This window comes from Taurulus bubalis (assembly GCF_910589615.1).
Source record: "Taurulus bubalis genome assembly, chromosome: 8".
In the NCBI taxonomy this organism is placed as follows: Eukaryota; Metazoa; Chordata; class Actinopteri; order Perciformes; family Cottidae; genus Taurulus; species Taurulus bubalis.
Genome location: NC_136596.1, coordinates 6,747,942 through 6,773,031, shown reverse-complemented (window position 1 = coordinate 6,773,031; position 25,090 = coordinate 6,747,942). Strand labels below are relative to the sequence as shown.

The following is a 25,090-nucleotide window of genomic DNA, read 5'->3' as shown; positions in this document are numbered from 1 at the left end:
TGGCTTTTCAATGGATCCCATTACCTTCGTCTATAGCTTGCGTGGCTCTACTGGGACAGACCTTTGCTAATTATACACATTCATTTGCAGCCAGCTGTAATTTCATTCACACTAATGAACCTTGCACACGGATTGGGATAATGTATAGTTAATGTACAGCCAGGAGACGGAATTAGCCGGCTACTGGCTCCTCCAGTGACAGAGATTTGTTGAATAGCACAGTTCACCCAATACCACACGGCTGCCACTCTGAAATTACACCCAATAGTAATTTTAGACCAATGCGGAAGGGTATGATGTGCCTAAGTCAACTATTACTGCCTTGTTAGATACATCATTTGATAAAAAACAAAAACATATAAAACAATTTGTGTTTTTGCGTGAAATAGCTGCATTGGACATTGCTGTTATCTTCTTATCAATAGCTGTGGCATTGTGGTGAGTAGCTATTTGAATACATATCGCTATCTGCACTTCAAAGAGTAGTTGGCATTTAGGAAGATACGCATATTTGATTTCTGTCCAGTGAGTGAGATGAGAAGATTGATACCACTTTTATCTGTAGAGTTAATATGCAGCTACTGCCAGCAGTTACGCTAGATTAGCTTAGCATTAGTACTGTAAACAGGGGGAAATGGATGAAATGTAACCACAGCTACCCGTTTCTGTGCAAGACATGGTCTGGTACATAATCCCCCCTTTAGAGCCACATCTTCTCGTCTCTGTGCTTTGGTTTGTGTGCGGGTTAAGCAAAAGAGACGTGACGCATTCGAGGTGCTAGTGGGGGGATTTTTCGTACCTTTTGGATGGAGACATGCTAACAGTTATCCCCCTGTTCCCAGTGTTTGTGCTAAGCTAAGCTAACCAGTTGCAGGTTCCAGCTTTACATTTTCCTTGACATGACTGGACTATCGATCTTCTTCTCATCTAACTCTTGGCAACAATGCGCACTTCCCAAAATGTCAAACTACTCCTTTGAGAGAATCGCACCCCAGCTAATTCTCCCCAAAAAAAACAGGTTTCTTGCAAGCGTGTCTTTCATCTCGCACTAACAGAACTCATTTTCTCATCACTTTATCCTTTTTGTCTTGCGTCTCTCACTTCCCTGAACTGAGGCTTCACTGTCTCTCCGCACTGGTCAGCCTTCTGAACGCCAACCTCAGCAGAGCGGCAACACCAGCGCTGCTTGACAGGCCCAATCCAGCAAAATTAGAATCCATTTTGAAAGTGATAGTTAGAAAATTGCAAGTCATTCCTGATGCACCGCATGACAACTAAGTGGCAGCAGCCCAGTAGTCGACTGTCATTTCAACTGCCAGCTGATGACAACTCCAATCACCCACACAGCCGTCAATGCACACACACACACACACACACACACACGCACACACACACAGGCACACAGATATTCTCTTCCTCCCATCCCTGTGATTAGCATGCATATATTGCTGTCAGAATCTGAAGCGGAAGTAAAAGCATTGAAATTCATATTCATAGAATATCTCAAAACATTAATTCCTGCCCGTTTGTGTCTGTCGGGATAAGCATTCAGACCGTGAAAAAGTATGTTTGTTTTTTTCCGGTTTGTGCACGTGTGTAGGGAAAAAGAGGCTTTCTGGTCTACCATAAGGTTTCAGGCATAAATATGGCCGCCCCTGGAGCTCAGCTGTGTTATTCCAGCCCGCCCCACACCTAGGACACACACACACACACACACACACACACACGCACACGCACACGCACACGCACGCCCGGAGCAAGGTCTCCTGCAGGATAGCATTGATCTCTGTTTATAGTCTCTGTATGGGTGCTTCCTTATATGACCACACACGCATGTGTTCATTGTTGCTCACACAGACCTACCCTGTAAGATAATTGTTTTTATAAGCGTATTAATTGGGCCAGTTGAAAGAGCCGGGTTGAAGGGAGGGGGGGATGAAGCTGGTGTCGAAGGTGGGGTCGCCCAGCAGTTCCCGACCTGTCCTCAACCTTCCGGGGAGCCTTTGCTCGTCTTCAGTAGTGGATCAGATCTCCTTTCAGTGGGGCCTCTCGGTTCGGTCTGGCCAAACAGATTGGATTCCAGTCAGGCGGCTTTTTCTCAGTTGAGGTTTTAGCTATCTGTGGTCGACGCGGAGGAGGATCCCACGTTAAAGCGCCAGCTACTGCAGGTGGTCCCCCTGTGGATCGGAAAAGCTCCAGCAGCGCCCGAGTCAGATTAAGGTGTTGCTTTCTGTCTGTCTGCAGCTCTTGAGGTAATTTGATTAATGTGCGAGGCTTAAGTGAATCGGCGCAGGCAGAAAAGTGCCTTAAATATCTATTTGCTACGATTGTTCCTTCGCTTTTGTTGACTCGCTTTTCACACCAGCCCATTTGTTTCAGCTTACTTCTCACACTGAAATCAATCATGTATTCAGAATCTTTCTATCACACGCACACACACACACACACACACACACACACACACACACACACACACACACACACACACACACAAATACAGACGAGGGCTGCCTGAACCACATGGTGCCATATTAGATTTAGGTGACAGTCACTCATGAACCAATTCAGCCAATAAACTTAATGACCTCCCCACTGCTGGGCCTGAATTTTTCTCCTTTGACTTGGAATCTTAATTTGATTGTGGAAATATATGTACGTTGCTCAATCTAATTTACCCCAATGATTTTGGAACACTGAGCACTTTTGTGCGTAGGCAAGCAGACCTTTCAGGCCCAGCCCTGATACCCGCCGTCTGCCTTCATGTGGGAAGCTAAATCCTGTTTTATAGGGAGTGTATAAAGGCGGCATTCTTCCGTCACGGCAGATGTATGTTGAAGGAGTTGCAGGGCCTTTCCTCCCTGAAATGGGAGCAGGAGTCCGGTATTTCTGGGGCCCCTCGTTGAATAGACAAGTGGGCCTAGCTGGTCAAGAGAGCGCATGCTGGCTTATCGGCACTTATACAAGTTCAAAACCAGACAGAAAGATAGAGCGAATTGCTATTTGGGGGAATGCTTTGATGTGGGTCCCCCGAAAAGTGTGGGTGGTCTGCAGGCCTTTGTGGGTTTTGAACATATATATACATACGCTAATTCTCGCCCACTCTTTCACACACTGTTCTTGCTGCCTTTACACAGTTCCTCGGGCCAAGTGTGATTTCATTGGGGCGGTCACAAGGGGTTTCTAGGGCAACCTCACAGAGGCCTTGTTCTAAAAATGGCCGCCATGGTTACTTTGAAAGCCAACCCTGGCCTCTTGAACATGCACAGAAAAGAGCCCTGAGCACCACTCGGGGAGGGGAGCTGGGTGGACTGGGTGAGGGGGGAACCAGGCTCTTTAATAGCTAGCACATGAGACATTGGAGGTTTCATACCCACCCAACCAGGAGTCATGGGAGGTGTGTGTGTGTGTGTGTGTGTGTCTGTGCGCGTGCATGTGAGTGAGTGAGTGTGTGTGCACCTAAACAGTAATAGCCCTGTACTCAGTGCTTGGCTAAATTAAAAGGGCATTTTTTGGCGTGGGGGGCCAGTTTTTGGTGCCCAGACGATTGGACGGGGAAAGGCGAAACTCATTACCTACCCATCTGTCAGAGAGCGAGAGAGAAAGAGCTGTGGGAATGCGGATGGAGGGAAGGAGGGACGCATGAAAAGGCCTTGGAAGTGGAGAGAGTGAGAGTGTCCATTAAAGCGAAGGGGAACACAGCCGAGTTTCCCAACAAGAATACGTCTTTTATCACTGTGTAGTTTTTTAGAATTTTTTTGTATCGCTGTTAATTTTCCCTCTGGGAAAAAGAAAGAAAAACATTTGCAAAAGAAACTGCTGCTGCTTTTATGACAGTCTGATATGCATGTTTGTGTGTGTGTGTTTGTGCGTGTTCGTATCAGAGGTTGATTTTACTCAGCCCCACATGTTTCTGATGTTCTCTTTTTCTCTCCCCTCTCTGGACCAGAGGCCACTCTTGAAACATAAGCTTGTGACACACACACACACACACACACACACACACACACACACACACACACACACACACACACACACACACACACACACACTTAATGTGTTGGCAAATATTACAAGCCATTGCTCATTTGTAAGTTGCTATCCAGCTTAATAGGTTAGCCCTCCATTCCACAAGCAGCTGCACCATGTAAACCTTTTTGTCTCAGTTAAGAGTGAGTCTGTCTGTCTGTCTGTCTGTCTGTCTGTCTGTCTGTCTGTCTGTCTGTCTCTCACAGCTGTAGTCATATAGGCTTTGATCACTGCAGATGTAAGTGGCTGCCATATTGGATCCACACCCCTCTTCTGTGTACATTGTTAACGAACATGTACTTCCTCTGCCAGCTGGCTCTCAAAATGGAAAAGGCGTATCTCCATGGCGATGTTCTGTACCGTTGGATATTTGCAGCCAACACGTCTTAGTTCTGCAATACAATAACAAAACATTGCTATTTCTGCTGTGACGCTCTTTGCAAATGTTGCTGGATTACAGCATCCGAGCTAATGGAGCTTTTTCAGATCGCTAAACATGTTCGAGGCATCAGTCGAACTGATTCAGATGCTGTTTAAAAGGCTTTCCTGTCTTTTTATTTACAAAACTACTTCTGGGACACTGCAGAGGATAAATACGAGGCCCCTATCACCGGCTTGTTTTATTTTTATATCCATATTATAGGGTTGTGACCCTGTTTGCTTCCTTCTCTCTTTTATCTTCCAATTCGCCTGCTTTCTTCGTGCACCCCATAACCTTACCTCTGTTCATCTCGCTTGTGTACCCCTCACCCCATCTCCATCTCCGTCCTATGAAATATTCAACTCCTGCCCCTCCCCTTCTTACCTAATTCAGAGGCCCAGAAGACGCTTTGATATATGCGTTAATACGCGCTTGATACCGCAGCGATGCGTGCGCTCAGCCCTTTGATAAACGTATTTAAGAGATGTATGTCTTTGCCTGGTGCGCATGCATTCCAGTGATCTCTCCTGCTCACATTAATGCATTCATAAGCTGCTCTCTGTCTCTCCTAACCACTCCCATTATTAATAAATGCATGATCTCACGCAGCGGCTCAGTGTGTGCGTACATGTGAGCCTCTTTCATATGCTCACGTGGGTGTGTGTGTGTGTGTGTGTGTGTGTGTGTGTGTGTGTGTGTGTGTGTGTGTGTGTGTGTTTTAGGCTACTGCCGGGGACCCCGCCCTGCTCATTCATATTCATCCTCGCATAATGACTAGCCGCGCCTCCGGATAGCGCAGTCAGGATAAGATTCAACATTATATTCAAACAAGAGGCTGTATAATTCATACTGTAACAGACGCGTTCACTGCTCACAGCTCACGGCTCACGGCTCACTTCCTCGCCTCTTTCTCGGTTCCTGCATCTCGATATCAGTCCGGCTCACTGACTCTCTGTCAGGGTCGTAACAGCGGTCTGCAGCTGGTCCCGATCATGCTCTCATGATCAGAGAACATGAGGCCTTTTTGGCAGGTGACTGCTGATTCTGATTCGTCCTAATGTGCATTCATTCCTAAAGAGATTCATTTACTAATGTTGTTTACTAAAGGTCACATTCAATGAGTTGATCAAGTTCCAATTCCTCTTTTGGAGACGATGGATGCCTGATCTTGTCTCTGCCTTACTTAATGATGATTGGTTGAACCTCTGATCTTGTAGTAGCAGTCGAAGTTGCTTGAAACGTAATGGCTAAAGTTTCAAGCAAATTTTTTCATTGCTAAATTAGTCAAAAATAATTAAGTGATTATTGATTATGATTATTTTCATTATGGATTGATCTGAGGATTATTTTCTCTTCAAATTCACAGCGCCCAGATGTTCAATTAACAATCATGTTAGTTAAAGAACACTTGAGAGAATGGAACCGGTGAAATTGTGTCATTTCTGTCATCAAAACTTTCCTTAATTAAGGTTTAATCTTTAGTTGACTGCCTTTAAAGACTGAAGGAGGAGAGGAGGGAAGGGGGGGATACCTCGACATAGATTTCTTCAAAAAGATCTTTCTAGAAAAATAACTCTCCCTCTCACCTTTTTCAGGTTTCCATCTCAGCGGCACAGTAACGGACCCCGCCACACCCTCGACCCCGGAGCTCGTCTGCAGCGTCAGCGTCAGCTTCGACCGCTGCAAGATCACGGCGGTAACGTGCACCTGCGGCAACAAAGACATCTTCTACTGCGCCCATGTAGTGGCGCTGTCGCTTTACAGAGTACGGAAGCCCGAACAGGTCAAATTGCACCTGCCCATCTCGGAAACCCTGTTCCAGATGAGCAGAGACCAGCTGCAAAAGTTCGTCCAGTATCTGATTTCAGTCCACCACACCGAAGTGTTGCCTACCGCGCAGAAACTGGCCGACGAGATCCTGTCGCAGAACTCCGAGATCAACCAGGTTCACGGTGAGAGAACGTGTGTGTGTTGTGTGTGTGTGTGCGTGTGCGTGTGAAGCTGCGGAGATGTTCATGATCATGCAGGTGTGTGTGTTTTCCTGCCTCCTAGATGCAGGTGTGTATTGACTGCCCGATGAAGGTAAAGTGTGGCAGGATCAATGTTACTCATTAGTGAGATCCAGACAGTAAAGGAGAGACTGCGTGCTGCTAATCAACACTATAGACCTGTTATTTACCTCTGAGAGTGGGAGAACGATACAGAAACAGAGACGAAGAGGTTAGCAGAGAGACAAAGAAAGGTGCATATCTCTTGTTATCGATACTGTACTTGCCGCTTATCTTAATAAAAGAGGGAGAAGACTGAAGGGCAAACAACACAGGCAGACAAAAGAGAGGAAAAGCATGAAAAGGTGTGTTTTAATGACAAACTGGTTCGTATCTCTGAAGTAAAGAAGAAGGAAAAGAGGGAAGGAAATTCTGGGAGACCTTTTTTCCAGGCATGCTGGGAAAAGGTTCGGGAGAAGTAGTTTGAAGAGAATGAGAAGAAGAGAGGTGGAAAGAATGTAGAGATGGAAACCTTTTGGGAATGGTTGACAGAAATAAATGAGTGACCCTGAGAATGAGAGAGATCTTCATCACAAAAGGGCTGTGACAAAGTTTTTTTTTTTTAAGTTGACAGCCTATTGATTCGTTGCCCTCACGTCAATAATCCTGTAAAACTAAAACGAGTCATTTGGATGAAAGTATCTGAAAGAATTACTTCTATTCCATCGTCTTCAGGTGCATGCGCGTATTCATTTACTTTTACGCTTTTTTCAGAATTGCGGTCTTTTACTTCATTGTTGTTTACTTTTTCATTTTAGGAAACAACATAACAGCAGTTTTGAGGTATTACAGTAAGAAACAGGCACACTATACCGTCTTCCTAATGTGGTATGAAAAAATAAATGTTGCTGAAAACGGCAGCACAAAGTGTCCGTGTTTCGCTTTAAAACGTTTAAAGGGACATCACGATATTACTTTCTATGACGAGTAAAGGATAATTTGTTTAGTTTCGCTCTCGGCTGCTTTCATAAAACAACGTCTTGGATAATATTGGAGGAAAGTATTAATGGAGGATGGCAGACCACACAAGAGTGTGCCGCATTAATGATATTGATGTTAAATTACAATTGCAACCCATTTGGCTTTGAGAGTGGTGACAAATTGACTTAGAGGCTTTGCTGTTTTGTTTTCTAAAATTGGTCCCACCTGCATTGCCATAGTGTAGAATTGTGTACTAAAGGCTGAAAAACACGAATATGATTTGTGAACCAGGTGTGTTATTGCATGGTATTGCACATAGTGGCCGTTAGATTACTATGTTTTCCGCAGCAACTGCAGCTAATGATTATTTTTATTTTTTGATTAAACTGACCATTATTTTCTCAAATCAGAATATTGAATTCACAATTTCCTGTTTTCATGCCGCTTGCTTTGTCTGACTAGCACTCAGAAACCAAAAGCTATTCAGTGTACCACCATGTACGAAGACAATCATCAAATCCTCACTTTTAAGGAGCTGGAAATCAGAGGATGTTATATCCAATAATCAATTAATTGTTTGAGTTGCCAGTTCAATTTCTGTTGATTGACTAATGGATTAGTTGTTAGGGTCCTACTTTGTCCATCTCTTTGTCCTCAACAGTGGCAGGGTATTTGCACATGTTCTTATATTGAGTGGCTGAGGGAACAATTAGAAATTCCCACGGGTGGAGAAAAAGGAATTAAATGCTCTGAAGTTAGAATAACTGTTGGTCTTTTTGTTCAGAGTTGGTCTTTTTGTTCAGGTAAGAATGAGCTTTAATTGTACAAGGGTGAAGCTGTGACTTTTAACATGCGTTTTGCATCTGTATAATATAGCAATGCATAGTGCATTTTATACATATTTCTGTGCAATACTGTCACTATATTTTGTGCCTTATTTTTCTTTATAGTGTTTTGCCGTAAGTTTATTTAATTTTTTTCCCTTGAAAGTTTATTGTAATTCTGTGTTAGAAGGACCCAGCAAAATAAGCTTTTCATTGTACAGAATAACTGCCTGTTATCTGTGCACATGACAATAAAAATATCTTGAATCTATACTGCACATGAGCCTATAATATTGATACATCATTCTGTACCAGGAATACAGTGGTGTAATAGACGTATAACACATCTGTATGTTTCCGTGTGTGTGTAGGGGCCCCGGACCCCACAGCAGGAGCCAGCGTGGACGATGAGAACTGTTGGCATCTGGATGAGGAGCAGGTCCAGGAGCAGGTCAAGCTCTTCCTGTCGCAGGGAGGGTACCACGGCTCGGGCAAGCAACTCAACCTACTCTTCAGCAAGGTCAGCATCCATTCACCCGCATCCAGAACACACACAGGCATCACACACCAGCCGCAGGGCACGCCGCTCATCTCCCTCCCTTTTAGGTGCTGCCGTCTCCCCTCTGCATCCTGCTGATAAATAAGTTGTCCGTCTCTTTAGTGCACTTCTCCTCTATTCCCTCGTGAAAAGAGGCCTTCTCGGTTCAAAGTAATCCCAGACAAAACAACTTGCATATATTGGCACATACATTAAAAGGCCGGCTGCCTCTTAGCCAGAGCTAATTGCAGAAAGGGAGTGTAACATAAAGAGAGCGAAAGAAGAAAAGCTAGCTCTTTGTACTACTCTGTAGCCGCGATTAAACGATTACATGAGAGATGTGTGTGTATTACAGTGGCAGAGTGAGGCCGGCATTAATGTTCTGCGCTCGCTATGTAAAGACTGCGAGCCAAGGCCATTATCGTCCAACCTGGCCGGCTTTTAGGATGTCTCTCGGCTTCGTGCTCGCTGATGACCTTACCAGCTCACACGCCCACCGACAGACACATCTGCGCTTGTCCACTCGCACAACCCACGTCGAGAGTCACGCACACATCGGAACGTACCGTGTGCAAAAAGCACACCTACGGCATATGTGCTCCCGTGTTTTTTCCCTGCTAAATGAAATGCTGCGACTCCTCCTACCGCAGAGACTCAAAACTTGTATAACTTCTACCAGGAAGTGAAGTTAAAAATGGCTGTTTTTTGTTTTGTTTTTTTATTCCTTTAAAAAAAAGAAGAAGTGACCTAAAAGCACCCTGAACTCAAAAGAGTGGCAGAGCAGTTTAAGCATTGTTTTCCTGGATTTTATATCCCCAACGCAACCAAAGGGTGGCTGTTTTTCCTGCTGCTGGAAGATGCTGACCACCAAAGTTTACAACAAACTAGTCCCTGTTGCGATTAGGACAGCTCTGAAAATCTCCCAGTTCGAGAACGTGAAGAGAAAACTAAGATGCTGGTCATGCACCCGAGAAGAAGAAAGCTGTCTTTTTAGAGCCGTCTTTTTCCACACGGATGGTTGTGTTCCATGTCTTTTATTGGATAAAAAAAAAAAAAAGGATATCAACAATAAACGCCAAATTATTTTTGGAATTCTGAAAACTGAAAATATTGAGCCAAAAAGTACAATGTAGCTTGATTCGACAATGGAAGTTAAACGTCAGACACCTCTCTCTAAGTAACAACAGACTACTTCCCAGTCTGGAGCACTGGCTCTGTGGCTAGACAGTACATTAGCAAGTGGATACGGGTCCTTTTTTAAAGCATGTCCGTCAAAAATGTTGTTTTCTGAGTTGTGTCTGGAAGCGTGTCTGCATACAGTATCGACTTCATTCATCCCTATAAAGACAATTGTTTGCACTAGCTCACCACCCAGGTCAGCAGATGACACACAAGATACATCAGACACTATATACAGATATTTACAAACAAAAATAATGTGGAATTGTTCACAAAATATACACATGTTAATGAGGGCGTACAAAAACTTAAAAGCACTGCATCAATTTGTTTGGCGCCCCTTCATTTTGTCTTCCACATGGGCTTTTTGTGTCTCTCATTTATTTAGTGTGTCGTCCGACGTAGTCCTGTATTTCAATCAGGAGAGACAGTGAGTGATTTGTAGTTAATGATGTGTTCATGGGTTACACACAATTTATTTGGCGCTTGAACTCCACGAGGAGATTTGAGATTGTGTTTGCCCTGAGCGGCAGCAATCTGTAGATCCTCCCCCGAGGAGTCCAGACACTGATGGTGGTGGCTGGAGATGCTGGAGATGCAGACGGGGTGCTGAATCTGAGAAGGCGGATGGTGCTGAGGAGGCGGCGGGTCGCATGAGACCGCAGCAGGACACTAGAGGCGGGGATACAGTACATTTAAAGGGAGACGGCAACAAGCTAATAGGCTAGCGAAGAGGGCGTGACTCTGCGCTATTGGCTGGGCGCGCCCTGCTGCTGAACAGCTGAAAGTCTGACACTTCTGACACGTCATGACAGGGACATCCAGTATGGAATGTGTGCTGCTGGTGACGGACACTATGAGTGGGAGGCCTACGGGCCTGGAGTGAGGGGATAGTCTTCCTGTCTAAACTTACGCTAGAGCTTCATGTCCCTGAAGTTGTGTGAGCTTTGTGTTTGTGTCATAGCTCTTTGCTTGTGCAAACTGTGTGTGTGTGTGTGTGTGTGTTCGTGTATGTGTTCCTAACTGTCCTTCCTGTCTCCTCCTCCTCGCCTCCTGCAGGTGAGGGAGATGCTGAAGATGCGTGACTCCAACGGAGCGAGGATGTTAGCACTGATCACAGAACAGTTCATGGCCGACCCTCGGCTGGCGCTGTGGAGACAGCAGGGCACCACCATGACCGACAAGTACAGACAGCTCTGGGACGAGCTAGGTGAGGGGGGAAAACACACACACACACACACACACACACACACACACACACACACACACACACACACTAGCTGTCCTACAGTATGCACAGGCACGGACAGATTTAGCAAGGTGGGCGATCGAACCCAGACAGAGAGACAAAGGCAGGCACACACACACACACACACACACACACACACACACACACACACACACACACACACACACAACCACAACCACAACCACACACAACCACACACACACACACGCGCTCATATTTTTGTTTGTTTATTTGTCCTTTGTGTCCAAGACAGCCCATGAAGACACACACACACACACACACACACACACACACACACACACACACACACACACAGCCCAGTCTCTCCCTCTCACTGCGAATGCAGCTTTGGCAGCTCGGCAAGAGTGTCTTTGTGAATTACAAGCCGTTTATTGCAGCACATCGCGCCTCATCAAAACCCAGAATATTATGACCTCCGTAATGTTTTGAAACACTTCACATTACACATTTAGTTGATGTGACAGAGCACCGCTCGCCACGCCGTCGCTTGGCTTGATATAGAGTGGAGTCCTTCTGACAGATGTGCTGCACCTACAGCAAAACACTTCCTCGTGAAAAAAAAAAACAAGCCCGTCACCGGCACGGCAGTTGTGTTTGTCTCCCGTCTTTGTTGTTTCCCTTTAATGTCTTGGTTGATGTTGCTGCTTCTGCTATAGCTGCTACTGCTGTTGATGATGATGTTCCTTTTCCTCCCTTTGGTCTTGTTCTGCACTTTGTGAGGACAGCGCAGTGATCTCATCTGTTTCAATCCCACGTATTTTTGGAAGTGTGTGTGTGTGTGTGTGTGTGTGTGTGTGTGTGTACAGTCTCTTTGAAGTCCACACTTCAAACCCTTCTTCCCAAGTCCTTATCACTCCCCCTGATGTGTGGTGAATGCTGCCTCTCGGCGCCGCTCTCCCTCTCCCTCTCCCCCTCTTTTGTCTTTCTCCTCTTTGAGCAGCAGCTACTGCTCTCCACCAGACACAAAGCCAGGCCTCATTCACTTGTCCTCACCCATGTCTCCTCGTCCAAATCATCTCCGCTCCCATTTCATTTTCAACTTCCCTTTTATTTTCTACTCTCCCTCTGTTCTTTTGTATTCTTTTTCTCCCTTCGTGTTCTGTCTCTGTCCTTGTCTTCGTCCTTCCCCCCCCCCAAACTCTCTCCGCCTCTGAACACTTGCATACGCCCAACACACACACACACACACACACACACACACACACACACCTCTAGCAGTCTTGAGAGTAAAATCCCTGAATGTGCTTGCATCCCCAGAGACTTAGCCACTTTTCATATTCTGTTTGTTCCAATTTACTCCAAAATGATGTGTGTGCAGTCGGCGCTGCCTCGGGACTAGTTAAGTTCTCTGTTTTCACAGACTTTTGTATTCTAGTGCAAGATGGCGGCGCCGTACAAAATGTGCACCGAAAGAACAAGAAAGAATGTTATGAATGCTGCACATCTTTGAAAAACTGCCTCCAGCGTTCTGCTGCATGATGACTGTATTTAGGATTTTAATTTTTCTCAAAAAACACACCTGCCTGCATTGCATGACTTATTGCTGACGTCACTGTCACACACTGGGAAGTAGGGCAGCTGACTAAAGTGTGTGTGTGCGTGTGCTTATGTTTGTGTGGGTGTCCAGGTGCCTTGTGGATGTGCATCGTACTGAACCCCCACTGCAAAGCGGAGCAGAAGTCCTCGTGGCTGCGCCAGCTGCGCAGATGGAACAGCGTGGACGTCTGCCCCTGGGAGGACGGTAACCACGGCAACGAGCTGCCCAACCTCACCCACTCACTGCCTCAGGGTGCCCACGGCAACCAAGGTCAGAGATTGACATGTTTTTGTATGTCTGTCAACAACACATGTACTTTGTAACGTATCTCAGGGGGAGAGGCGCGTAAACATCAGAGGCGGAACATCGGCGTTCATCCCAAACATCACGCTTGGGATGAACGTATTGGTTTTTCTTTTGCTTCACTAAACCCGATCAACCTGTTGGAGGGGATCTTCCCCAAGCCGCCCGTTCACTGTCGAAGCTTTCGGGCAGTTGAGCAGAAAACAGCCTCTCTCAATGTTTGTAACGCCCCAGCAGATCAACTGCAGTGTAAAAGCCGGTGCCAATCTTGTCATTGATGGAAATGTTTGTTTATAGTAATTATACGTAACTGAACAAAAAAAAACTTGACGTATTATTAATAGATGTTAAAATGCTTGGGCATTCACGAATAAAAAGCAAACCAAACAACCATGCTTGTGAGCCATCTTCTCACACTTCTTCCCCTCCTCCTCCTGCAGAGATGCGCCCCCACAGGACTGTGTTCACACGGGCCATCGAGGCCTGTGACCTGCACTGGCAGGACCGACACCTCCAGCACATTATCGCCAGTGACCTCTATGCCAACTACTGTTACCATGACAACCAGGAGGGCTCCCTCTTTGACACGCGCGGCTGGCCGTTGTGGCACGGTGAGTCGGCGTGCGCAGTAAGTTGCACCGAGCGCGTGCACAGGAGAGGAGAGGCGGCGGAGAATAGTGTGAGTTAAACTCTGTCTCCCTCTCAGAACACGTCCCAACGTCCTGCGCCAGGGTGGACGCCCTGCGCTCGCACGGCTACCCGAGGGAAGCCCTCCGACTGGCCATCGCCGTAGTGAACACGTTACGGCGGCAACAGCAGAGGCAAATGGAGCACTTCCGTCGACACAAGAAAGGTGAAGCTAGTTTTTATTTATTTATCATCTAGCAGACCATTCTCACTTTTTTTTTTTTTTTTTTAAACATATAAACACCACCATCCTTTATCCGTCCCATACATAAATACCCTATAATGCAAAAAGGGGAATATAAAAGTGTGGGAAAAAATGGTGTCACCTCTTTCCGTTCCATTTTGTATTCACTGTCCTATTCATTTAATTTGATATAGGTCTGATTATTTTATAGCGTTTCTTACAATTGTTCTTTTTCGTAAAGGATCTTGATAAATGTATGTGTTTTAAAAGTACATGGCTTTGTCTTTTGTTAACTGTGTCTTTATCTGCTCCGTCTTGTCTCAGAGTTGCTCCATAAAGGCCATACCTCCATCACCAACATGGAGGGCTGGGTGGGACACCCCCTGGATCCCATCGGTACCCTGTTCAGCACCCTGACAGAGTCGGGACGAGGGGGAGACGAGGGCTCCAACACTTGCTTAGACCTCTCAGGTGCTGATGGCTTCCAGTACCTGGCAGACTGAATGCAACACATTTACACATGTGCAACTTGAATATGGCCTTTGTTTTATGGCAGCACAAGAAACGATACGTTCTGAGCCAGCACAAAGCCGTCTGCGCTTCCTTATTACCACATTGTACTGTATGATTTGTATATGATTTATATGACTTGTGCTGTGTAATAACACACTGTACACAAGGGCATCCTAACCAACACACAGAAAGCAATACTTAAAGTATCGCGTTATACCAAATGAGCAAGGCTATCATCACGGAAGAAAAAGTACATGGACATTTGTATATTTACACACAGATGTTTATACAATATAAATTGTTCAACATGCTGTATATTATTCAAAGTGATTTATTTTTAATATACAAGAGTCAGTTTTAGTCTATGTTGCTGCATTATAAGACGTATTTTGTCTTTCATATTTCTCTACTCTAGCATAGTTTAAGTGCACATTCACCTTTAGTCTCTTTGTCTTCTCTTAACATGCCTCTCAGTCCTCACATGTATTTTTTCAGAAATAGCCCTCTCCTCTGAGGAAGACAATTGAACAGAGGAATGCCCTTGAGGCGTTGGTCTTTTATTTTGGATGGTCGCTGCGTTCAAACCTCTGCTATGTGACTGACACAGTGGTTTACCATATGGGACAAAACTCATCTAGTGTCCGAAACCTCAGAGAATAACACAGACATTTACGGGCACTTTATGCCGACCCTGTTTCAGCTATCTAACTTTCCTCTCTCTTCTCCGCAGACTGCTCCAGTGTCGTAAGCCGAGCGGAGCTCCAGCGAATGCCCGTGCAGCGATTGTTGGGGGACGGCGAATCGTACGTGGCGCTGGCGGTGGAGACGGCTCTGATTGGCTTGGGCCAGCAGCGGGTGATGCCTGACGGGCTGTATGCTCAAGAGAAGGTGTGTCGCAACGAAGAGCAGCTATTGGCCAAGCTGCAGGAAGTGGAGCTGGACGACTCGCTGGTCAAAATCTTCCGTAAACAGGCCGTCTTTCTGCTCGAGGGTGAGGGAGCTAACAGATAATATTCCACCCTTACTGTCCCTTTTATTTCATTCACATCTCCCAGCAGTCTCGGCACATACAGACACACGTAGACACCCCTCCTCTGTCTTTCCTTTCTCTCCCTCCCACGCACTGGGGCCGACACATTCTTGCTAAAACAGGAAAAAACACATTGGGCTCTGTCTCACTATTTATTATCCTTTCATTTTGTGGTGCAAATAGAGGCTGAGCTGCCCTGGGCCAGACCAAAATGAGCTCTTTACACAGTAACACCAGGGGTATTGTGTCAGCACACACATGCGTGCACACACAGCAGTGTGTACATTTACAGGACTGGGGCTGGAGCAGAGTGAGGTTTGGTTATGGGAGGAGGAGGAGAAGGGGGAGGGGGGGAGGAGGCGGCTTGGTTATCGGAGGAGGAGGAGTTCCTCGGCCTCCAGTCAAACCCCACTCAGTCCCCACGCAAACCCCAGCCCTGCCCCGGCGCGACCACCCACCTCTGGCTCCGTCGCAAATAGAGCACCAGGCTCTGAGGCCTCTGCGGGCCCCTGGAGGCTGCAGCCGCGCCACTGTGTGATGTGGTCTGTGGCTTAGGAGCCTGTTGGGGTTTAAAATAACCCACCAGAGACTAGGGGAAGTGCAGGAAGAGATGGGGGGAGTGGGGGGGGTGGGGGGGGATGGGAGGGAGTGCGACACGCAGTCTGCACACACAGGACCATATGGTTTTTTCACATCACAGTTTGTCTTAATGCCGCGTGGCTTTGCCGCTTCCTGGCTACGAGGGATAAGTGACTCCTTGGTGTGCGATGGAAAAAAAAAACACAACTTGATACACAACAAAGTAAATATACACTTGTCCTTTGTCTGCTATACATACCTTAAACCTTAATACTATACCACAACATGAATTGACCTGAGGATTCTGTATTGAATTTCTTCCACCTCTTTTGTTCCATTATTAAAAACAACCCCCCAATCCCCCGTCTTCTCTTTCTTTTTGGAGCAGCTGGTCCGTACTCTGGCCTTGGAGAGATCGTCCACAGAGAGAGTGTTCCCATGCACACCTTTGCCCGCTATCTCTTCACCTCTCTCCTACCTCACGACGCTGAACTGGCGTACAAAATTGCACTGAGAGCCATGCGGTAGGTCCTAAGTGTGTATGTGTGTGTGTGTGTGTGTGTGTGTGTGTGTGTGTGTGTGTGTGTGTGGGTGGATGTCATCCTGTCAAAACCTTTTGAATCACATTTAATTGATTTTTATGTAAAGATTTAAATGCTGGTCTTCGGATTAAATACATTCTCCCAAGTTTGGGCTAATGGAGCCTTTTAAAAAAAATTACTACGGAAAACTCTTAAACATGTAGGCGGGTTGCATTGTAAAGCAAAGACTAAAACCTCAAATTTAATGTGATCATCTGACTTTTAACCACCTGAAACTGGAGAATCACATTCAGATGTGTCCAGATTTCAACTCTGAAACGTATTATTATATTTATTATATATTGTGACTAAAGTAACTTGCTTCAAAGTAACATTTTGTGATCTCTCCTGTTCCTGTGCAGACCTCTGCATGCTCGTCCCGAACTTTAGAGTCAGTCATCGTGGCTGAATCGTGGTTATTTTCGGAAAAGACAGAGCGTTTTGTCTGTGTGTTTACGTGTGTCTAGTTGTGAATCTGCCCCGTTTGTGGGTCTGACTGTGCATTTTTTCCATGTGATCTCTCTATATTAAGCTCATGTTTGTATTCATCTCTGGACAATGTGTACATGTGTATGCGTGTTAATCAGTCTGCGCTGCTGTGTTTTGATGTTGTGACTAGTGGGAGCTGGATCAGTGAATATTAATTACATTAATGAGAGTGTAATTAGTGTGGCTGTAATGAGAAAGAAACAAACACACACACACACACACACACACACACACACACACACACACACACACACACACACACACACACACACACACACAGGGCCAACAGGGAGAGGGCAGTGTGGGAAGGATGTTTGTTGTGTTTCTACAAAGCTTCTCAGAGTCCAACGCTGAGAAACTGGCAAATGATTAGTGAATGAATGATAAGTGCTGGCTCGTACCATCGCGTGTCACAGTCGGGCGAATGTGGAACAAAGGCACAACAAACGCATCATTCACACTTTCTGCCACTTAACCAGTTAGGAGGAGTCAGGAGTTGAAAACAACACGATTGGCTTTCCCATGGAAGGGGCTGTGTGGTTTCAAGGTTGCATGTCCAACCGCTCGGTGTCTCCCCCCCCCCTTGCTTCCAAACCCGAGTCCCAGACCATTTTCCCTGAGTCAGCCGCTCCCCTCCCTGCCTCGCTACCTCCCTTCACCTTCCCCGTTTCCTCTCCTCGCCTCCTCCATCCTCACTCCTGTGGTGTGAAACCGGCGATTTAGAATAATATGGCCACTTATGGGTGCTCCTGGGAGCCAGGGGTGTCTACTCAGCACATAATGAATGTGTGTAATGTAGCGTAGTGTAATATGATAGCATATACCTCCCCGCTCCCACGGGACGGCGGACAGTTAAATATAGAGGAGGAGGTAAAAGAACCAGGGCTATTTTAATGGACCCATTATAACACTATCATTGATACAAGGAGAGAGGGAGAAAGTCTCCCTCTCTCATTTACACACTCTCTCACACACACACACTTACTTTTCAACTCGCTTTCTCTATTTGTCTTCTCCTTCGCCGTTGCTCTCAACCCAGCTTTTCTTTTTTTTCTTCTTCTTTTTTTAATGCGAGAAAGTCTGACGGCCTCTATACACAAATGCATATCCAGTATTTTGAAGTGTGTGCATGTGTGTGTTTGTGCATATAGTTAATTAAAGTGTGTGAGAGCAGCATATGCTGTGCAATGGCTTGGTGTGAGCGGCCAACACAAAAACAGAGGAGCTGCCTACTGGTTCACGCACTGCCCAGAATTTGACTGCAGCCACAGAAGAAGAAGAAGAAGAAGAAGAAGAAACTCGCTGCCTCGCCAGAGACTGTCCTTATTGCAACACTTTGGAAGCCAAAAGGGACAAATCCCAGCCGCCTGTTTGCATATGAGATTTCCATCTGAGATACGAGTCTTCCAATGCTAATGAATCTAGATCCTCGCTGTATTCCACAACCTTTGATCCGCTGCTTAATCCATAATCTTCGAATCTATAAAGCGCTGTATATTGTAACTGTATTTTGCGGATAAACTAATACAATGAAAAAGTGGAGGCAATATTTTAACTATTTCCCAAAGTTAAAGTAGCCACACCACCCTAAAAACAAGACTACATTTCAAATAAGAGTCCCGCATTTGAAATGTTCAATTAATAACGTATCTTTACTGATGCTTAACATGTAAGCAGCATTTCAGCAGCATCTGGTTGAGGTGAAGCTAAATGCAACACATAATTTTAGTGTCGCATCTTATTTTATAAACCAACTATATGCTCATATATAGAACCCTTATCTGAAAAGTAAATAGATGAAATGGTTAAAAGAAAGCTACTAAAGTTTCCCTCTGAAATGTTGTGGAGTTTTATATAATGCAGTTGTAGCAACAAGTAGAAATACTCGAGCATCTCAAGTGCAAGTACCTCAAATGCGTCCATAAGTACTGAACTTCAATGTACTCAGGGACACACTGTAACACAAACACACACAGATCATTTGAATGAATAATTTGAATGATGATGATAATGCTACTACTACTACTACTACTAATAATAATAATAACTTAAATTGGAGCAATATCATTAGAATCTGTATTTCTTAAGAAGAAAATAAATATATATGTATATATAGTTGAAATCCTACAACCCCTCGGTGCTCATAAAATGTGTTTGACGCCTCGGAAAAAAACTAAAAAAAGGCTATTTCCCTAGATTAGAAGAAAGAAAAGAAGAAGAAAGTATCCTTTATTGATCCCCTTGGGGAAATTCTTCTCTGCATTTAACCCATCCTTAATGAAGGAGCAGTGTGCTGCCCTGTGAGGCGCCCGGGGAGCTCTTGCTCACACTTCGAAATGCAAACTATGGGGAGACCAGGGATCGAACCGGCGACCTTGCGGTTACCATGAGCTACAGCCGCCCCAAAATGACAGAGAAGCACTTCACCCGAAGCAGACGTCATCTCAAGCGTCCACGGCACTTGAGAGGGGTGAACTAAAATGAGGGGCTAGGTTTTGGGGTCATGCGGGACTTGATCCCCGCTGTCAGGCGTTATGAAGGGTTTTTTAACTTTGGGTTTGTGTAAAGAGTTGGACGTCTGCCAGGGGATGTGACACTTCGCTGATAGATGTGGGCTTGATGGATTATAAAAGTGAAGCGTGTTTACAGTCAGAGGGGGAAAGGAGCGTGCGGTAGAGAGGTCAGTCGTCGTGGTGACGCTGACCAGAGCTCCCCGAGGGCCTCTGGATTTAGGTTCAAATCTGTCTCGGCTGCTTTTTATCAACGTCTCGTTTTTTCTTCTTCGCTTTCCCTTCCATGGTCCCCTTCAGAACCCCTTCAGGTCGTCACCTTTCGAATATTGGTACGACGAGTACTGCCATGCTGCTTTTCAGACAGGACAGGGTGCTACAGGGTGCTTACAGTGCCCCCCATCCACCTCCCTTACTGCCTTGCAAAAGGATCGATTGCCTCTTCCAGCCGACTGTTAGTGTTTTGTATAGCCTTGATAATATCCAGACATGGATGCTGTGAAGACATACAAGTTCAATTTGATGTTTTAAGCACACTTGTCATTGAGTTGAGTGTTTGTGTCGTGTTATTGCGACACATTATTGCGTTGATCATTTTTATAACCAGCATTCACCATTTTGCAGTAGTTTACACGCTTCCTCAATGGGAATGCACAATGCACTGTACTTGTGCTCAGATTGAATGCTTCAGAGCGGTCCATTAGGATTTTTTCATGGTTTATATAAATATATGTTTTGCTTGTTTCTCATGGAACAATAGCCCACTATGGATTTTCCTCCTCAACATTTAGAGGAGGTTATTTTTCAGCAACCCAGGCCTCTCAAGCTCCGATCCAATGGAGGCCTCCGGCTCTCTGGTGAAAACCAAACAAAGACAGGAATGTTGATGAGGCCTCCATCTTTACCCAGGGAACCTTTTCTTTTTTAGCTTTGCTACACACCAGGAATCTTCCAGAAGGCCCCAGTGTGGTGGAGGCTTTTAGCAGCTCTTTAGCTGTGAGTGTGGAATGAACCTGGCTGTTTCCACGGCTTCTTAAAACCTCCGTTTCACACCAAGTGTCAGTGTTCACACTCGCACGCATCTCAACTGGGTTTTTCTTACCTTCTCTCTTTTTTTTTTCTGAGCATCGAGCCCCGCATGTGCCCTCTTGGGCAACAAGCGAGTGAAGAAGAGGATGTTTTCGCGCATGCCTTCACTCGGGTGGCAACAATATCACATGCACTTTGCTCTGAAATTGAAACTGGCATTTAGCATCACATTGCGTTTACCGGGCTGCTTTGATGTGTTTTCAAAAAGGGCAGGTATGTGTGTGTGTGTGTGTGTGTGTGTGTGTGTCTGTGTGTGTGCCTATCTGAGCATGTGTGTGTCTGTGTGTCTGTGTGCTGGCACTCTTCATTCATGTGTGTCGGTATTTGTTTGATGTGTGTCCAGCCTTACGGGGCTGGAAGGTGAATTCCTTAATTTCCCCATGGACTCAATTAGCTTTGTGATTGGCTGAGAGAAGGCCAGGTTGGTGCTGTCTTCTGAAGGAAAGGAGACCTTTGAAACTGAGGTGGGAGCGGAGGGAAGTGAAGTGAAGTGAAGTGAAGCAGAATAGGAGATGAGCCGGCCACAGTGGTAATGGTGGTGGTGCTGGTGAAGACTCGGCCCAGTCAGTATTATTATAATGAGAGACGGAGAGAGAGACTAGTGGAGCCCCTTCATCCACTAGCAGGTGTTGCACGGCTCTGACTTCATTATGACCAATTAGAGTGAAGAAAATACTAATTATACCTTGGTTTCTAGGTGATTAGATAGTAGGCTTTGGAGTAAATTGCAGGAATAGGTGAAGTGTAATCCCCCTGTGATCACTAAAGCCATTTTCATTTTGAAGTCACTTTGAGACCATCATAATGAAGACTTTCTCCGTCTGTACAGTATTTCTGTCCGTCTGATTTCACAGGGATTCTGATGATTCGTGGACCTTTGGTGTCTCTTTGATTATCATTCACTCTATTTCTCTGCCACTCTGTCTTTCTTATGCTAGCGCTATGCTTTTTCATGCTCTGTTGAATGCTCATTTAAGAATGAGCATTCACGTGGATCTAATTTTCTGTCTCTCTCTCTTTCTCTCCCTCAGGTTGCCGGTGTTGGAGTCGACGGCCTCGTCCGGTGACCTGTCACGACCCCACCACATCGTGTCAGTGGTGCCCAACCGCTACCCGCGCTGGTTCACCCTGAGCCACATAGAGTCTCAGCAGTGTGAGCTGGCCTCCACCATGCTCACTGCTGCCAAAGGTGCGGAGATATTCGCAAACACACACACAGGAAAAAACGAATATTGCACACAGAAAGAAAGAAAGAAAAAAAGGGCCATGCTGCTAACTCACTCGATGTTAGGGAAGGCTATTAGCATTAGCAACCGTCTGAAGCGCTCCTTCTGTTCGAATCCCTTCTAGGTGACAGTCGCAGGCTGGAGACAGTCCTGGAGTCCATCCAGAAAAACATTCACTCCTCGTCTCACATCTTCAAACTGGCACAAGATGCGTTCAAGATCGCCACTCTGATGGACAGCCTGCCTGACATCACGCTTCTCAAAGTCTCTCTGGAGCTGGGACTGCAGGTACGGGAACACGCCCACACTGTTTGTCAAACCGGGTGTAGCTGTATATTCATTGGCACCTTTTTTAGGAAGCTGTCAGGTTGTATGAAATTGTATGCATGTGTTACAGCAGGCCGTGCTAATTTTAAGGTTGAGCAGAATGACCATTTGAGTCTAGAGACAAAAGATAACCAAAACCAAACAGACTTACATGGCATGATATTTTACTCAAACCATGTCCCTGTGAGGTTACTGTCATTCTTAGAAACAGCTATGAAGCTCCTGAAATTATAGATATTTAATATTTTTTTATACATGGAAAGTTTACATCACGTGTTGCCATAATGATTCGCTTATGTTGAGATCTGTTGGGTCCATGGGAGGACTTTAATCTGGTGTTCATGAATTTTAAAAGGTTGTGGGTTGGCGTTACTGTCTTGGAATAACATCAAAAGCACTTATTGCTTTTGTATAAAGTTAATCAATTGCTGGTCTTTACCATACATAATTAAAGTTAAGGTAACTTAAAGGTATCTTAAAATGTAATTGAATTTTTTTTTTTATATTTTCATAGCTTTATTGTAACATGTATTCTTACCAGTAGCGGCTCAAAGGGTTTTTTTTTAGAAAGTAATAACATTAATATTGAGTTAATTGAATTGAATTAAGCCTATTGGTTCAGCCCTCCACAACGGTCCCAATATCTCATGTCCCTTGGGAAAATGAATTGCCCGCCCCTCATTTAAGGGAACAGTATCTGCACCACAGGGTGCAGTTGTTCCTTAAACGTTAAACGGCTCTATACTCCATGCTATGCTTCCTTATTCGAACATGCGGCGCGATCACCAGGCCTCCAGACTCCCATGAGATGTCCACCGCCATTACAGATACAGCTCTATGTATCCCTTAGCGTTCTGAAAATGCACGAGTGTTGGAAAAAGGGCGTCATTTTAATTGCAGTCATTCTTTATTTTGATTTCGCACTTTGTAAAGGGTGGTTTTTATTTAATTTGGATTTTTACGCAGAAATTCCTTGACGTCTGTCAAGCAAGCCTGTAGTGCTGTATGAAGCCAAGCTGCTCTTGGACTACATTCCCTCTAACGTCCCCATACGTATAATATATGTATTTACTTCGATGGTTTTCTTGAGTGTTTGTCATCCTCAAAGCAGCTGTGTCCCTCAGCCAGTTACGAGATACACATGGGAAGTGAAACAGAAAGAAAGTTTGAGTCCCTGTTTCATAGCTGTTGAAAATATAACACAATCTGTTTCCCTTTACAGTCATTCAGCCTTACTGTAGATGTTCCAAGTTTAAAGTATTTCCTCTCCAGCTCACCTGTCAGTCCTCCTTTCTTTTCCATCTTCCTCAGGTGATGAGAATAACCCTGTCCACGTTAAACTGGAGGAGGAGAGAGATGGTGCGCTGGTTAGTCACATGTGCCACTGAAGTGGGTAAGTGTGCCTGGCTACGTGAACGCTTCTGTTTTCATTCTTTCAAGACGCGCTCGATCTAATCCCTCCGTCTCCCAATCTTCTCCTCACTCTGTCCCGTTTGTCTCTGCCAGGTGTGTACGCACTGGACAGCATCATGCAGAGCTGGTTCACCCTCTTCACCCCCACAGAAGCCACCAGTATCGTGGCCACCACTGTCATGTCCAACAGCACCATCGTCCGCCTCCACCTGGACTGCCACCAGCAGGAGAACCTGGCTTCGTCCGCCCGCACCCTCGCCCTGCAATGTGCCATGAAGGACCCCCAGAACTGCGCCCTCTCTGCTCTTACACTCTGTGAAAAGGACCACATTGCCTTCGAGACAGCCTACCAGATTGTACTGGACGCGGCGGCGACGGGGATGAGCTACACGCAGCTGTTCACTATCGCGCGCTACATGGAGCACCGTGGTTACCCGATGCGGGCGTACAAGCTGGCGACGCTAGCCATGGCTCACCTGAACCTCAGTTACAACCAGGACACGCACCCGGCCATCAACGACGTGCTCTGGGCCTGCGCGCTCAGCCACTCGCTGGGGAAGAACGAGCTAGCCGCCGTCATCCCCCTGGTGGTCAAGAGCGTGAAGTGCGCCACCGTGCTCTCGGACATTTTGCGGCGGTGCACGCTGACCACGCCGGGCTTGGTGTCGGCGCTGCACAGCCGCAGGAACTCTGGGAAGCTGATGTCCCTGGACAAGGCGCCGCTCAGGCAGCTGCTGGACGCAACCATCGGGGCATACATCAACACCACACACTCGCGGCTCACACACATCAGCCCGCGCCACTACAGCGAGTTCATAGAGTTCCTGGGCAAGGCCCGGGAGACATTCATGATGGCGCACGACGGACACATTCAGTTCACCCAGTTCATAGACAACCTGAAACAGATCTACAAGGGCAAAAAGAAACTAATGATGCTGGTGAGGGAGCGGTTCGGCTGAGGGTGAGGCTGGGGGGTCGCCGAAAGCTCCCCTCTCCACTCTAGTACTTTTCTATTAACTTGAGTCTGCCTTTTGAACTTCTTTTGGACATATACAATAGACAAGTAAAACGAGGGATGTGACTTGTAGAATGAAGCAAAATGAGAAAGGAAAAGATGACAAAAAAATCAACAGAGCCACAAGCGGTATTATTGTTCTTGCTGTTGTTATTGTTATAAACATTATTACTATTATTATTATTAATAATATTATTACTACTATGTGTACAGAAGTGTGTTTTTATTTTTCAGAAGAGAGGAAATTTGTCACGTTGTGAATGTTGTGTGTATTTCTCTACATGTGTGCGAGAGGAAAATGAAAAGTGAAATGGCTTTTTTATTATTATTTTTGGTTATTTTTATGATTTTAAAGCATCCTTTTTTTTCTCCCTTTTCCA

General features: G+C 45.6%; 1 protein-coding gene across 1 annotated transcript in view; it reads left to right on the top strand.

Moving 5' to 3' along the window:
* LOC306739913 (zinc finger SWIM domain-containing protein 6-like) overlaps positions 1–24,654 on the top strand; it is a gene marked incomplete at both ends in the record, with an annotated part of 42,672 nt that extends 18,018 nt beyond the window's left edge. Inside the window, 13 exon segments of the mRNA XM_079222000.1 lie at positions 6,043–6,399; positions 8,612–8,760; positions 11,017–11,167; positions 12,855–13,054; positions 13,510–13,678; positions 13,774–13,920; positions 14,263–14,409; positions 15,182–15,442; positions 16,449–16,584; positions 21,761–21,918; positions 22,080–22,243; positions 23,594–23,675; positions 23,789–24,654. Of these exon segments, the coding sequence (XP_079078126.1) occupies positions 6,043–6,399; positions 8,612–8,760; positions 11,017–11,167; positions 12,855–13,054; positions 13,510–13,678; positions 13,774–13,920; positions 14,263–14,409; positions 15,182–15,442; positions 16,449–16,584; positions 21,761–21,918; positions 22,080–22,243; positions 23,594–23,675; positions 23,789–24,654 (2,987 nt within the window).
* Positions 24,655–25,090: the final 436 nt, after the last annotated feature.